This window comes from Centroberyx affinis, unplaced genomic scaffold, assembly GCF_046629955.1.
Source record: "Centroberyx affinis isolate AG114_WGS23_722 - 3 ecotype Tasmania unplaced genomic scaffold, CSIRO-AGI_Caff_v1 ptg003978l_1, whole genome shotgun sequence".
NCBI lineage: Eukaryota > Metazoa > Chordata > Actinopteri > Beryciformes > Berycidae > Centroberyx > Centroberyx affinis.
In genome coordinates, this window is record NW_027281797.1 from 128,942 (window position 1) to 143,893 (window position 14,952).

The 14,952-nt window shown below is 44.0% G+C and overlaps 1 protein-coding gene across 6 annotated transcripts in view; it reads left to right on the plus strand.

Annotated features, from left to right (window-relative positions):
• Positions 1–14,952, plus strand: part of LOC139663309 (CLIP-associating protein 1-like) — a 66,756-nt gene that overhangs the window by 37,905 nt on the left and 13,899 nt on the right. For 2 of the 6 annotated variants that reach the window (XM_071541947.1, XM_071541948.1), the window contains 11 exons: positions 788–898; positions 1,406–1,609; positions 6,176–6,273; positions 6,848–6,871; positions 7,573–7,820; positions 8,597–8,660; positions 8,968–8,970; positions 10,499–10,662; positions 11,694–11,916; positions 13,050–13,196; positions 13,578–13,678. In XM_071541947.1, the coding sequence (XP_071398048.1) occupies positions 788–898; positions 1,406–1,609; positions 6,176–6,273; positions 6,848–6,871; positions 7,573–7,820; positions 8,597–8,660; positions 8,968–8,970; positions 10,499–10,662; positions 11,694–11,916; positions 13,050–13,196; positions 13,578–13,678 (1,387 nt within the window). Of the gene's footprint in view, positions 1–769; positions 899–1,405; positions 1,610–2,504; positions 2,610–3,677; positions 3,735–5,904; positions 5,914–6,175; positions 6,274–6,847; positions 6,872–7,572; positions 7,821–8,596; positions 8,661–8,967; positions 8,971–10,498; positions 10,663–11,693; positions 11,917–13,049; positions 13,197–13,577; positions 13,679–14,952 lie in introns of all 6 variants that reach the window. The other 4 variants (XM_071541944.1, XM_071541946.1, XM_071541945.1 and 1 more) reach the window with 4 other exon arrangements.

The window sequence follows — 14,952 nt, forward strand, 5'->3', positions numbered from 1 at the left end:
TCGAATCCCTACAGACTCCCTAGACCTGCATGCATGTGGGTACCTCTCTCTGTATCTATTGTGGTGTCTCTGGTTACAGTAGGGCTGCACGATATCGACAGAAATATCCCGGGATCTGTCTTTCTGTCTGTCTGTCAGTCTACCTGTCTGTCTCTTGGTCTACCTTCATTTTTATTTCTGAATATTGCCATTGAGGTAGAATTTGCGAGACACAAATATCTCCACACAGTTTTTTGCTCGGTGCATAATAGATATTATGTCTGATTTTGCCAGAGAAAAAATGTATAACATGCCGATTTTCGGAAATGCTCTTTTCATACCTCCCCTTGTATCCTTTCCTCAACCTGGCATGTAGATGTTTTCTGGAGGGAGAGACAAAGAGGAAGGACTCTGGACAGTCCAATGCAGTCTGCTTCAGAAAATACCTACAGATGACAATGTTTGTTTTTGTTTTTGTGACTGGGTCTCGGATTGAGTGACTTGCTAGTTTTTCTCTTTTGCTGTCTTTCAACTCTCTCTCTACCCTCTGTTTCATTCCTCTGCTATGATTTCCTCTCCTTGTGATTCTCAGTTTGGTTGAATTTCACTTTATTGGCATGCCTGTTAAACAATATTGCCAGAGAAGTTTAGAAAATGTCCAATTCAAAACCACTACAGTCCGCATATTCAGTGTGATTGAACTTGGATATCGGCACAAAGAGTTCATCATGATTTCTGCCTCTCATTCTCTCTCTCTCTCTCTCTGTCTGTCTCTCTCTGTCTTGTCTCTCGCCCTCTCCCTCCGCAGGCCGAGTGCGGACCAGGAGACAGAGTTCAGGAACCAGCACGTCGGTGACAGACAGCAGGGGGCGGAGCCGAGGCAAAGTCGTCTCCCAGTCCCAACGTGAGCAGCTCCTGTATCTTACATAGCATATTTGGGCATTTGGTGGAAGCTATAAGATATTAGTGACATCAGTGGGATTGGAGCCCCTGACCCTGGTAGTGTTATTCTCAACCCATTGAGCTACACAGGACTCCCGAAAATGTCTTGAATTATAATATCTACATTTAAGCCTTATAATGGTCCTATATAATGTAAAATATTGTCCTTAAATAAAGGAAAACACTGAGGTTTTGGGTGATTGGCCAATAGCTCAATTTATCTGTTAAGTGCAATGTGAACATGGACACCAAAATCATCCATGTGCCCCTGGTAGATGATTTGTACCAGTGCTCAACACTTAACTTAATGTGTATTCCTTATAATAAAACTGGTAAATACTTTCAGAAGTCTTAAAAATGTGTTTATTCCTGTCATTTTGATGGGTCTGTCATCTTTTTTTTACTTTTCAGTTTTGTTTTTGTGGCAAAATTGTACTTAAGATTAAAATGTTTATCCATATTTCCCCTTTATTTAACGTGAATCCACCTATTTCAGCTGGCAGTCGGTCAGGTTCGCCAGGCAGACTGCTGGGCTCCACCTACGGCAGGATCCCCAGGCCGACCATGGGCACCGCCGCCACCCCCGCCGCCCCCAACACTTCCACCGGCCAGGTGGACAAGACAAGGCCCCGGGGCCCGCGCAGCCAGGGCTGCAGCCGAGAGACCAGCCCCACCAGATCTGGCATGGGTAAGAGCCGCGGTCCCTTACAGCAGTGATACTCAGGACCCCTAATTTAGTCCACATTAGAGCCACGGACCCCTGTTTGATGAGATTCTTTCTCAAATCTGACTATATTTTTATTGTTAGAGATGATTTTGTCCAGAATCTCATGACTATCTGTATTGTAGGTATGATTAAAACAGTCATTCTTCTACATTCTCTAAAAAATGAAATAATGGTGAAGTTTAACAACTCATCAATTTGCTGGGGAACTCCCTGGAACTCCCGCAAGGACCCCTGGTGGTCCCCGGACCCCACGTTGAGAACCACTGCCTTACAGGTCTGGGAAGGGTCAGAAAAAAGGATGAAAAATGAATTTGATAATTTCCAAGTTATATAGCCTTATTGACAATCATAATACTAACATACTGAAAAATGACCAAAATCTTCAAAACTAGTCAAGTAAGTTAGGTCTGGAAAAAGACTTGCATAGTTACCCTGTAATGGCCATACTAATAAACGCATGATGAAAGCCCAGTCGGGTGAAACATCTCACAGGTTAAAGGGAAACTCTGGAGCATTGCAGTGTCAGAGGCTCCATCATCATTGTGTCTGTGGATCTGCATCGGTCAAACACCTAAGACTTAGATGTGTGTTTGATACCCAAGTCCACACATAGACACCACAAGAGAACAATATTCCTGTTTCCTAGTCCTTTTCCTCATACTAATAACTCTACCTAATCACTCCCTAAGTCTGTCCTGTTTTCCCCTCTCTCCCTGCCTGACTAATCATTTCTCCAGAGCTTCAGGTGTGTCTCTGTCTGGCTGTATGTGCTGCAAGCTAAACCTCTCCTCCCCTGCGCTGCTGTTTCTCTCTCTCTCTCTCTCTCTCTCTCCTGCCCCTCGCCCCGCCCCGTTAGCCCGGAGCCGAATCCCCCGGCCCAGCATGAGTCAGGGCTGCAGCCGCGACACGAGTCGCGAGAGCAGCCGCGACACGAGCCCCGCCAGGGGCTTCTCCCCCCTGGGTGAGTATGGTACTAAAGACCGCCTAACACCCTCCCTTCTCACCCCAGAGGTCCTACAGAGGTTTTGAAATTTATGGAAAGCAAATTTGATCATTTCCAGATTTGAAAACTTAGACAACTGTGCAATAGGTTTATGTAAGTGTAGAAAATATATCAGATCATTTTCAGGTCTTGAAAAATTTTGGAATTGCACAGATTGTCTGGAAAAGTATGGAAAAAATATTGTTGTTCAGGCTCAGTATACATATAACTATACATTTTGTGCAGCTGAAGACTCTAATATTTGTTGTTAATCTTCAGCTAAAAAGTGTAGTGGTCTATTTGTCACACTGCCCAACAGCAAAATCTTCAAATCCAGTCAAGAAGTTAAAGCTGCTCTAGGCAACTTTGCACAATGGGCAAATCTACAGCGTCTCAATGAAGGGGGGTGGGAAGCTCTTCTCCATTTCAGCTCCACTTTTAGTTTCAGGCTGATAAGACGGCTGTATTTTTACAGAACATCTTGCCTAGTGCAGCTTTAAGGTCTGGAAAAAGTATATAATTTTGAAAATAAATCTGTAGGTGCCCCGTCAGCCACTGCCAGCCAAATGTCTCTTCTCACCACACACTGCCTAGATTACTGGGAAATCAAACATTTTTCTGATTCTAATTCTCTGCATGCTTGTACTTATGAATGCAATCCTTTCACTGCTTCAAATGTCCACATTCTCTTCTATTTTCCACACTAATCCTGTCATTCTGTAGCTATAAGGAAGGAAGAATTATTACCCATGCCTCCTTGGTTTCACAAGAAATAGCTACAGGAGCTGTTAGTGTAGCAAGTTGTTATGCCACTGAAAAAGTGCTGCAGTAACTGATATGGAAGTTTTTTATAGTCTTTTACATCATACATCATCTTTTTTTGCTGTTGTATTTAACAACCAAACCTGGGATGCTTGGGCAGGTATCGGTACGGAAGTTAACATTTTGTTCTGGTGACAGCGCTCGTAACCCGTGCTGTAGAAACGGTACAGCGGAGCACCTACAGGCTCCACATCAGGTCACCTCTAACTTTCCTTCCCCCTGCAGCGACTCGCCGTCACTCCCGCTCCACCAGCGCCCTGTCCTCCGCAGAGTGCTACTCAGGTGACCGGTGGGGTTTCTTCAACAAGCACAATGACTCAGTTAGCCAGCTGCTATTCCTTTATCTAACATTTCAGTAGAATACATGGTCATCCAAGGGGTTACAGGAATATTTATTACATGTGTTATCAGGGCGCTGAGTCATGCACTCTTTACTAATGGCAAATAAGAGTAAGAATTTAAGCTTTTGTGCTGTTTCACACTCTAACTTCAAGTGTCGCTCATAGTATCAGATCAATAAAATTCCATAAGAATCAATATCCAAGTTTAATTTGACATATTGGTCAAAACATCAAGAATAACATCTTAATTCTCGTTCACCGTTAACTGGCTAACTAGGTTGTCCTGCTTTGTGAAGTGCCCCCCTGCATGTCCGTCTCTCCTCGGAGACCCAGAGAAAGAGGAGACGTCTTCCCATCTCACCCTCTCTCTAACTCTGGGCTCAGTCCAAACATGGCATGGTCCTAGAGTGGGAAATTAACATCAGCCAAGTACTGGTTAGTTTTGACTGTGGCTGGTAGGTTTGTCTGCTTTACCGGACGCTGGCAGGTGTCCCACCAGCTGTGAGGAGAGTGCAAGCGGCTGCTGAATGTTGGAATCCACCTGTCACTGAGCTCCCAAGGCTAAACAGCAACAGTCATTTATTTTCAATGGAAGCCTGCGACACAAAGCTACAAACTCCAGTGTGTAAAATGTAGCAGTGTGTTGTGATTGAAGTTCAGCTGCTGCTTCAACTTCTGCCCACGCTCTGATGATGCGGTGAAGCGTGAACCAATCAGAGTAGAGGGATGGTAGAATAAGGTAGTTATATTGACTTTATTATTATTTGCTTGATTAATTATTTCAATTAACGAGAACAAATACTTGTCAAACAAAATGAAAATGAGACAAATGCAAAGCTATGACAGAATGAAATTAATAAAAATAAAGAAGATTCACTAGAGCACAGGGACAGTTTTGCCTTTTATTGAAGGTGCAAAGACTAAAGTTTCAATGCTACAGAATCTTCATCAGAGTCACGGAAAGTATGAAATTATTAATTGGTGCATTCAGCGTGATGAAGACTACCTGGGCAACACTTTTCTGCTCCGTTAGTGACGATGTGGACCTTTTTGTAGCTTTTGTAGCCCGTAATCTGAATGCACCTTAAGTCCCGCTGTGCTCGGTCCACTCTACATTTCTGTCCGCTGACACAGCTGGTAAAGGAGGCTTGTGGATTCCAAAATTTAACAGGCATGTTGTATTTTAATATGAAAAAGGAACCTCCAAATGATGGTTGTTTACCTGCCAAAGCAGCTGGTAGAGCAGACAGACATACCAGAATTTGGTGTTGTTAATTTCCCACCTTGGTCCGCGTAGAACAGTAAGGTTCTCCCATCCACAGGGAGCGATACTGATCATCACCCCAGCCTTCACAATTAATACCACTAGGAGTAGTTTTATAATTATAAGTTACAGATAAGATTGATTTCTGTTGTAACTCAAACTAGGGGATTGTCAATTGTGAAGATAGTTTTGCAGTTTTGCAAGTTTGTATGTTCTTTCTTTGCTGAGCAGGACTTGATATCATTTCATGTAAACTGTATTATTTTGCAACTTTATTTCATTTTCAGTGGATCATTTTTTCTTCTTTTTGTGCTATGTGATGTCAGACTTGTAAGATGTAGATGTAATTGTCTGTGCAGTTGCAATGGCAGTTAAATGTACTGTGTGTTTATTTTAAATTTTTTGCATTTTGATTAAGCTATGCTGAATCGCCTGATCTCATTTGCACTGTTCATCGTATATTCTGCATTTTCTATTCACTTTGGACGATACATTTTTCTTTGCGTAGTTTTGAACGTCTTTTACATGCTGATGTCCAAAAACGTCTGCTGCCCGGCTAACACGGCATTCCTTACTGACTGCCTGGGTGTCAAAATCATCTTGGCCCTGACATTGTCTTTGTCCCATCAGTTTACGATGGATCGAAGGTCTTCTTAGTGCTAAGATTGAAGAGGCTCTTAAAATCTTAACCCTGCCTGACCCACACCTTAACAATTCTATTAATATCCAAATTATATAGCTTCTTTTGGAGCAAAAAACTACCTTAAGATTGAAATGGAAATCATTTTCTAAGACTAAATGGCGTATGAATGTCAAGCTCAACTGAGGTAGAATCCACAAAAAATAGGACCAGGATGCTCTTCACTTCTGAGTAAAATTACCGTTATTAATCTGGCATTGTTGGAGTCATTGGAGTCATTTCTATTTATAAGTGAAGAATGCATTGGTCTTCTTATTTGCTGGATCCCGTTGAAAGCGATCATTACCAACCATCACATTCCGATCCATACAGCGGTATTTCATCCCATGTGTATCCTTGTAGCGCTCTCTTCTTTATCTAGTGGTTTTGAGACCCAGCCCTGACCTTTCCCTGTGTCTCTCCTCCATGTTTCCTCCAGACCGGCTGTCACATCAGGCCCGCATCTCCGCCTCCGTCAACGCCATGAGGATCCTCAACACCGGCACCGAGGTGGAGGCTGCCGTGGCCGACGCCCTGGTGAGAACAGAACTGCTTTGATGAAAATAATGTTCTTCAGCCCCGATGTACATAAAGCTACCTATTTTATGCAGCTGTAGACCTACTGTCTTTTCTCGTATTGTGATGATTGTTGTTGTAAAGAATTATTTTCAGACTTAGTTGACAGTCATATGGTCCAGCTGCTAACGGCATTCAACCAGCCTAAATCTTTAAAGCCATTCGAGGAATTTAAGTCTGAAAAATGAAAGGAGTTTGCAAATAAAATGGTAGGAAACATGTTAGAAACCTCAAAATTATGATAGTAACTGTATTTGTTTAATCCTTTTTTAACAAAATTACAAAGTGCTGTAATATCAATGGATAAAACATGGATTTGTTTTTTTATTGGTTATTGACAATAGTGGGGCCTTGCTGTTGACACCATTCAACTGGATATAACAGGGTCTTGTTAGAGCCTTTGTGTATTCATAGAATTTCTGTGATGTCACATGCATCTGCATTACCTACCAATATGGTGCTTTACAATTTACATTGTTTACATTACAACTTGGTGTAATTTGCTCTGTGCTCTTTCTTCTTCGGTAAATCTCAGCTCTTAGGAGACTCCAGGAGTAAGGTACATCAGCCACAAAGTTTATCCATCCCTTAATTGCATGCAGTGCATGTGTATCAAACATTTGCATTTATATTTTAGGCATTTAGCCAACATTCATAACCAAAATGACTTGAGATGAGAGTGAGCAGGTTGGGGTGCAGTGTCTTGCTCAAGAAAATTTTGACAAGACATTGGCTGTTGCAGGGATCGAACCCGTGACCTTCCAGTTACAGGAACGTCTCACTAACAACTAACGACAGCCTACCTAACACTCAGCTTTTCATTACATCATCCCATTAGACCAAAGCTGTTAATGTGTCAAGATTCCCTGTGTTGCAGTTGTGTAACACATCAATATTTGTCAGATGTGCCGGCTACAGTAATGTAGTTAGTTTGGCAAAAGTTGCTTATTTGTCTCATCAAAGAAACATACGCTCACTGTAACAAATCTTATCAAAATAAACATTTCAGTGCTTCCAACCAGCATAAAGTAACTTCATCCATTCATCCATCAAAAAACTGCATGACTCTCCGTGGCTGTTTTCCTTTCAAATGTAGCTGCATGGTTAGATCTTCTAAAAGCAGTAGTTGTTGGTTTGGGTTTTGAAAGCATGGCTGCTGTGAACACAAAACGCATGACGGCATTCCTTCTCAACCGTACAACTCGTCCTGTCTTTGTAAAAACCCGCCGTCATCTCTCCTCGCCCCCTTCTTGCACCCAGCGGAGGCCGGTGAGGCGGCGTTTCGAGCCTCCGGGCATGTACTCGGACGACGACGCCAACAGCGACGCCTCCAGCGCCTGCTCGGAGCGCTCCTACAGCTCGCGCAACGGCGGCATGGCGCCCCACTACCTGCGGCAGACGGAGGACGTGGCCGAGGTGCTGAACCACTGCGCCAGCGCCAACTGGTCGGAGCGCAAGGAGGGACTGCTGGGTCTGCAGAACCTGCTCAAGAGCCAGAGGATGCTCAGGTAGGGTGTGACGAGGTGTGTGAATGTGTTTGTGAGCGTGTGTGTATGTGTGTCCGTGTCGTATATCTGTGTGTGAGTGTGTGAGAGAGTTTTTGCTTTGGTGACATTAAGGCATCTGAGCCCCCGGCTACACAGTCTTAAAGCTGCAGTAGACAACTTAACACTTTGGCGACTGCAATCGGTATTGAGAGATTACTGAATTTTCAAAGTATGAAGGACTTCATTACCCAGAAATCTAGGGATGGGAAGATATGCTTATCTCACGATATGATTCAATACACGATATGAGTTCGCGATTTAATGCAACCAGGATACGATGTAATAAATGACAGTTTTCGCTAGAATCTCGAAAGAAACAATTTAAAAATGTCATTACAAAGTGCAAATAATATAATTTGGAGGGAGAGCTTGTGAAACTGTGATGGGCAAGAGTAAAATGTAACTAACATTGCGATTCATTTTTCTGCCCCACAATACGTATTGGCACATTTTTGTATTGCAATATATTGGATTTTTATATATTGTCCCATCCCTACAGAAATTATGTAACATGACGTCAGTGAACTGCACACTCTTAAGCTCAGTGTTTCTGATTGTGTGCATGTGTGTTTGTGTGTGCTTTGATGAAGAAGATAAGACAACCCACCGATCCTGTAGTCCTAAGCTCATCATAAAGCAAAGGACGCATTTATAAATTAAACTGGGAACCGTTGATTAGTATCAGCGACTTGAATGACTTGGTAAATGACTTGAATGTGTCTGTATCCGTCTGTCAGTCGTGTGGAGCTGAAGAGGCTTTGTGAAATCTTCACCAGGATGTTTGCTGACCCGCACAGCAAGGTAAGGCCCCCACCTGAGCTTACTGTCCCGCACAGCATGACACACACATCCAGTCCAAGCTGCATGACAGGGTGGGAAATTAACACCAGCCACCAGCCAAATGTTGGTAAATCTTGGTAAAAAAAATAGTCAAAGTGATGAGTGAATTTTGGGGATTTACCAGCCCCTGCAACTTGTGGCCAGAGTTATTTTCCCGCCCTAACCGGTTCACTGAATTCACACACAAGTCAATACTAATTGAACAACAAACTAACAGAGTGTCTTTTTTTATTGCATGCCTCTTCGTTGCTGTGGACTCTAACACCAGAGAGTAAGTGTTTAGTCGCCTTTATGATCAAACCAGACTGTTCAGGTTGCAGCTGTTGAATCTGTGATGGTTTAACTGTCCTGTCAAATTACTATTTTTGTGTGTTTTGTTTTGTTGTTTGTTTTTGTTCTCACGACACAAACACTCACCTGTCTGTTAACCAGAGATACACAACAAGAATCCACACCAGCAGAGGAAGCTGTAGCTGATCTTTTTCTTTCTTTTTTTTTTTTTTTTTTTTTTTGTCTGTTATCCTTCATTGTTCCCTCCTTCGGTTTCTTCATTTTTTTCTCCCTTCCTTCCTTCCTTCCTCCCTCCCTTTTTCCTTCCTTCTTCCCTTCTTACCCGCTGGCCTTCTTTCCTTCCTCCCTTCCTCTTTTCCTCCCTCTCTTCTTCCCTCCCTTTCTTCTCTCCCTCCCTTCTTTCCTTCCCTCCCCCTCCTTCCTTTCTTTCTTCCTTCCTCACTTCTGTCTGTCCTTCCTTTCTTCTTCCCTCCCTCCTTCCCTCCCTCTCTCCCTTTCATCCTTCCCTTCCTCTCCCTTTCTTCCCTCCATCTCTCCCTCCCTCTCTCCCTCGTCCCTGCCTTTCTTCCTGCTGTCTGTTTTTCCTTTCTTTCTACCTCCCCTCCTTCCTTCCTCCCTCCTTCATTCCCTCCCATCTTCCTCCCTTTCATTTCCTCTCCCCCCTCTCCTCCCTGTCCTTCCTCCTTGTTCCCTTCTTACCTGCTGGCCTTCTTTCCTTCTTCTTATTTATTCCCTCCCTTTCTTCTCTCCCTCCCTTCTTTCTCTCCCTCCATTCCTTCCTTCCTTCCTTCCTTCCTTCCCTTCTCACCTGCTGGCCTTCTTTCCTTCCTCCATTCCTCTTTTCCTCTCTCTTACTCATCCCCTCCTTTTCTTATCTCCCTCTCTCCCTTCTTTCTCTCCCTCCACTCCTTCCTTCCTCCCTTTCTTCATTCCTCCCTTCCTCACTTCATCTGTCCTTCCTTTCCTTTTCTTTCCTTCTTTGTGTTGTCTGTTTTTCCTTTCGTTCTACCTCGTTTTCTTCCTCCCTCCATTCCCTCCCACCTCCCTCCCTTCCATTTCCCCTCCCCTCCCTGTCCTCCCTCCTTCCTTCTTCCTTTCTTACCTGCTGGCCTTCTTTCCTTCCTACCTTCCTCTCTTCCTCTCTCTCCTTCTTTCCCTCCCTTCCTCTCTCCCTCCCTCCTTTCCCTCCCTCCCTTCTTTCCTTCCACCCTTTCTTCCTTCTTTCCTCCCTCCCTTCCCTTTTCCTTCCTTTCTTCTTTCCTCTCTCTTTCCCTCCCTCTCTCCCTTTCATCCTCTGCTTACAATCCCTTTCTTCCCTCCTTGCCTCTCTCCCTCCCTCCTTCCTTTGTTCCCACTGTCTGTCTTTCCTTTCTTTCTACCTCCCTCCTTCATTCCCTCCCACCTCCCTCCCTTCCATTTCCTCTCCCTACTGTCCTCCCTATCTCCCTATCTCCCCTCCCTCCCACCTTCCTCCCTTCGTCTTTCCCCTCGTTCCCTGTCTCCCCCAGGTCTTCAGCATGTTCCTGGAGACTCTGGTGGACTTCATCACGCTCCACAGGGACGACCTGCTGGACTGGCTGTTCGTCCTGCTCACCCAGCTGCTGAAGAAGATGGGTGCCGACCTGCTGGGCTCCGTCCAGGCCAAAGTCCAGAAGGCCCTGGACGTCACCAGGTTGGACAATTTTTACGTCCAAATTTTTGAAAACTCCAACATGCTTGCTACTTTTGCTCTCCCTCTCTTTAGCTGCGTTTATATGGAGCCTTTTATTCCACTAGTAATCAGAATAGTAGCCCAATCAGAATAAAAATGCCTCTTGTAACTACCTCAATCAGAATAAACCGGCCCATTCTGAATGAAATTTCATAACCTTTGAAAGGGGCAATATAACCCTTTCATAATCTGTTCGATGGATAAAATTTCATCATGCAAATAAGGCTGCAACTAACGATTATTTTCATTGTCGATTAATCTGTCGATTATTGTCTCGATTAATCGATTAGTTGTTTGGTCCAAAGCCCAAGATGACGTCCTCAAATGTCTTGTTTTGTCCACAACCCAAAGATATTCAGTTTACTGTCATAGAGGAGTAAAGAAACCAGAAAATATTCACATTTAAGAAGCTGGAATCAGAGAATTTTGACTTATTTTTCTTAAAAAATTACTCAAACGGATGAATCGATTATCAAAATAGTTGGCGATTAATTTAATAGTTGACATCTAATCGATTAATCGTTGCAGCTCTACATGCAAACACTCATTCTGATCACTGTCTTTGGTCGGAATATCTAAACTCTTTCTGCGCACGCTCAGTCAATAACATTTACTTTTTTCTGAGAGGATTTGATCGGACTTGTTATTAACACCAGGGTGCTCAGGCTTGACGTAGGCGGCGTAGACTCCATCTAACCAGGCCGGTTTCAGTTTTCGTATGTTCTGATAAAACTGTTGCTTCATCAGAAAGAACAGCAGTAAAGCAATAACGGTGCCAAGCGCCCAGCTCAGGTCTATCTTTTAAAAACGTAAGCCCAGTGCTGGATTCTGTATTTTGCGCATGTCAGAAACTTTTATTGTGGTTACATACTGTGGAGCATGTAAACACACACCATGCGATCCTTTGATTTGGCGCTCATGTAAACACTTGCAGGGAAATCTTCAATCAGCATGATTTCACTCAGAATTAAAAGATATTTTTCTCTCTGCAGGGAGTCGTTCCCGTTCGAGCAGCAGTTCAACATCCTGATGCGCTTCATCGTGGACCAGACGCAGACGCCCAACCTGAAGGTGAAGGTGGCCATCCTGCGCTACATCGAGGCCCTCGCTCGCCAGATGGACCCGACGGACTTCGTCAACTCCAGCGAGACGCGCCTCGCCGTTTCCCGCATCATCACCTGGACCACCGAGCCCAAGAGCTCCGACGTCCGCAAGGTAGGGGTGGGGCGGGGCGGGGTTGTCGAAGTGTAACCATGGTAACCTCACGCATTTGTATCCGCCACGGCCAATGGCGGTGAGGTTCATCACTCCGGAGACGGCTTCCTTTTCTTATTTGCTTTGTTTTGGTTTCAGTTTTGTGTTTCTTCATTTGTAAGCTTTTTAGTTATTTTCCTTTTCATTTTAATGTCATGTCTTGATTTTCCAACCGCCATTTCTCCGTTCACCGAAACCCTAGACCCTCCATAATTGGGCAGGGGAGGATTTCTCAGGCAGACCCAGCACCGTGGCCTCTCTGCCTGGGGAGGGCAACCTGGAGGAGAGGTGTAAGCAGGTAGACTCTCCATCGAACGGCATGAACCCCCGCCGCAACTTTTACATAACCTCCTCTAACCCAGCTTGACCCTTCGCAAACGCTCACAGGGATCAGCTTGCAGTCTGAAGAGTGGACACGAAAGGGCTTTGAATGAACCGACCACTGACCATTACGTGAATGCCTTAAAAGCCTAACTACTCATGCAGGATGTGTTGTGTGAATATAAGTAATATCTTTCTGGTACAAAACTGCATTTAGCTAACAGTCTGTGCTGCAGCTTCAGTTTTATTCTTGTCTGTTTCAGCTGTTTGGGCAAGGAGGGTGGGAACTGGTAGATTAAACATCAGCTGATAAGTTTGTCTGTACCAACCAAGCATCATATGGAGGTAGATTCCATCAAATAACCTAGATGGCTCGTAAAATCATGAAAATGATTTTCCAGCCACTGGGCCAGTGGACAAAATGGTGTCCTGTCCTGATGGCAGGTTTGGTGTGTATGCATGTGTTGCTGGTCATGCAACACATGCATATCAGTGTTTTAACTCTGAGACTAACTGTGCCAACTGATCCTAAACATAATGCTGTTTCTTTTTCCAGCAGGGTTGTGCATGACTTGTAACATTTTACTTTTACCCATTTCATTTAACTTCTGTGGATACTCCTTGATATATTCCAAGTGGGAACCTCTGTTTTCAGCGTTGGCTTCTCTTTCTTTTTTGTATGTTTTAGTGCTTGATGAACTGACACGTTTTGTTCCTGTCTGTCTGTCTGTGTGTGTGTGTGTGTGTGTGTGTGTGTTTGTGTGTGTGTGCAGGCAGCCCAGGTGGTGCTGATTGCCCTGTTTGAGCTCAACACCCCGGAGTTCACCATGCTGCTGGGCGCTCTGCCCAAGACCTTCCAGGACGGAACCACCAAGCTCCTGCACAACCACCTGAGGAACGCCAGCGCCAACAGCGGCATGGTAACACACACACACACACACACACTCTCTCTCTCCCTCTCACACACACACACACACACACACACACACACACACATACCTCTCAACTCAAGGGAGAGGTGGAGATGGAGGGGACGTGGAGTGTGATCTGATTTGATCCCAGTAGGAAAACGTTTAAAAAAGTTAGTTTCCTACCGGCCCCTTCCTTTTTCTCCACCTTTTTTATGAGATCTTAATATTAATATAATAACATAACATAATATTAACTTGGCAATAAAAAGATATTGTCTGTCTATGTACTGTCTATATTAATACTTACATATTTTTTACATTTTAGATTTGATGTTGTTTTTTTTTTTTGGTACTGAGTCTAAATCCAGCTGTGTTTTTGTTGGTCTGCAGGCGTCTCCCTCCCCGGGACGGACGCCGCCACGGCAACCCAGCAGCCGCAGCAGCCCGCTGACCTCACCCACCAACTGCTCCCACGGGGGGCTTTCTCCCAGGTAGGGTACAGCTTACTCAGTGATGATGTCACCGTCAGGGCCGCACCTTGAATCCACAAGCATCAGTCGCAATATTGATTGACTGCTGTTTCTAAATTGCAAGAGGCTGTAGTTTCTCATCACCAGGAAATGTGTTTTTTTTTTAGACAACCATCTAAACAAGTTATTCTGATGTTGTGGAGAATCACTGGCCGATATATCAAGCTGCATATCAGACGAATCTTTTATTTTATTTAAACTGAGAAAATCCTTAGCATTAGCATCTCATCTCCATCCTCTCCTCAATCATTTTGAACATTTTTTTCAAGCACCGCAAAAACAATTGTAGTTTCTTAGATTCTTTCCACTAGTGTTGTCATGATACTAGAGTTTTTTTCTTTGACACCAATGGTACCGGGGCAGCACCAGGGACCTGGCCAGCTTTGTTGCACAGATTTCTCAGTGGTTTTGAAGCTGGTTGGGTGTCCGTCTTTCTCGGCTCTGTAAGTGACGTGGTTAAATGTTTCATTCCTGGTGCCGATTTGCCATCCGGTTCAGGTCAACTGGGATCCGGTTCAAGACTGTTTGATGCTGTTGAATGTTTTCAGCTGTTTGGCTCTGACTGCTGCAGTCTGCTGTCAAGAGCAAGGCTGACTCTCTCTAGTCCAGTCCTCCTCTTCTTCTTTTAACTATTCCAATCCATGTGCCATCTGCACATACTCGCCCTGTGGACGTGATGTTCAGAATTTCAGCTTGCAGAACAAATGTGGTCAAAGTGCTAAACGTTTATAAAAGTATATCAAACTCAATCTCTCGCACCGGTGTCGAAGTAGTATTGAAATTTCTGTTATCATGACAACTCTAGTTTCCACACGTTATCACAATTCACATTGCAGTCGCAGTATTCAGTAGTGAAAAAACGCAATATGATTATTTGGCTTATTTCCTGCTCTGCTGTTCGACTGCATGTCTGAGAGGATCCTTGCCTCCGGGCCGAGCCTTTGATTGTTTGTAGTCATGCACTGATACAAGTGTTGGGTATCGGTCTGATCAATTTCTGAGAATTTACCAATCCAATACTTAAGACCACATGTACTGTGTTGGACATCAAAGCAAATTGAATTCTTTGCATTTTTTCACACATAGAAGCTTGTTAGTGGAATATTGCTTTAAGTTGTTGAATACAGGCCCTGAGTGCTTTTAATGATTTTTTTTTGCTAATCTTCCCTATACCAACCATTTGCTAACACCAGGGCAGCAAAATTACATTTTTGTCCACCAGCCACTTTAAATGA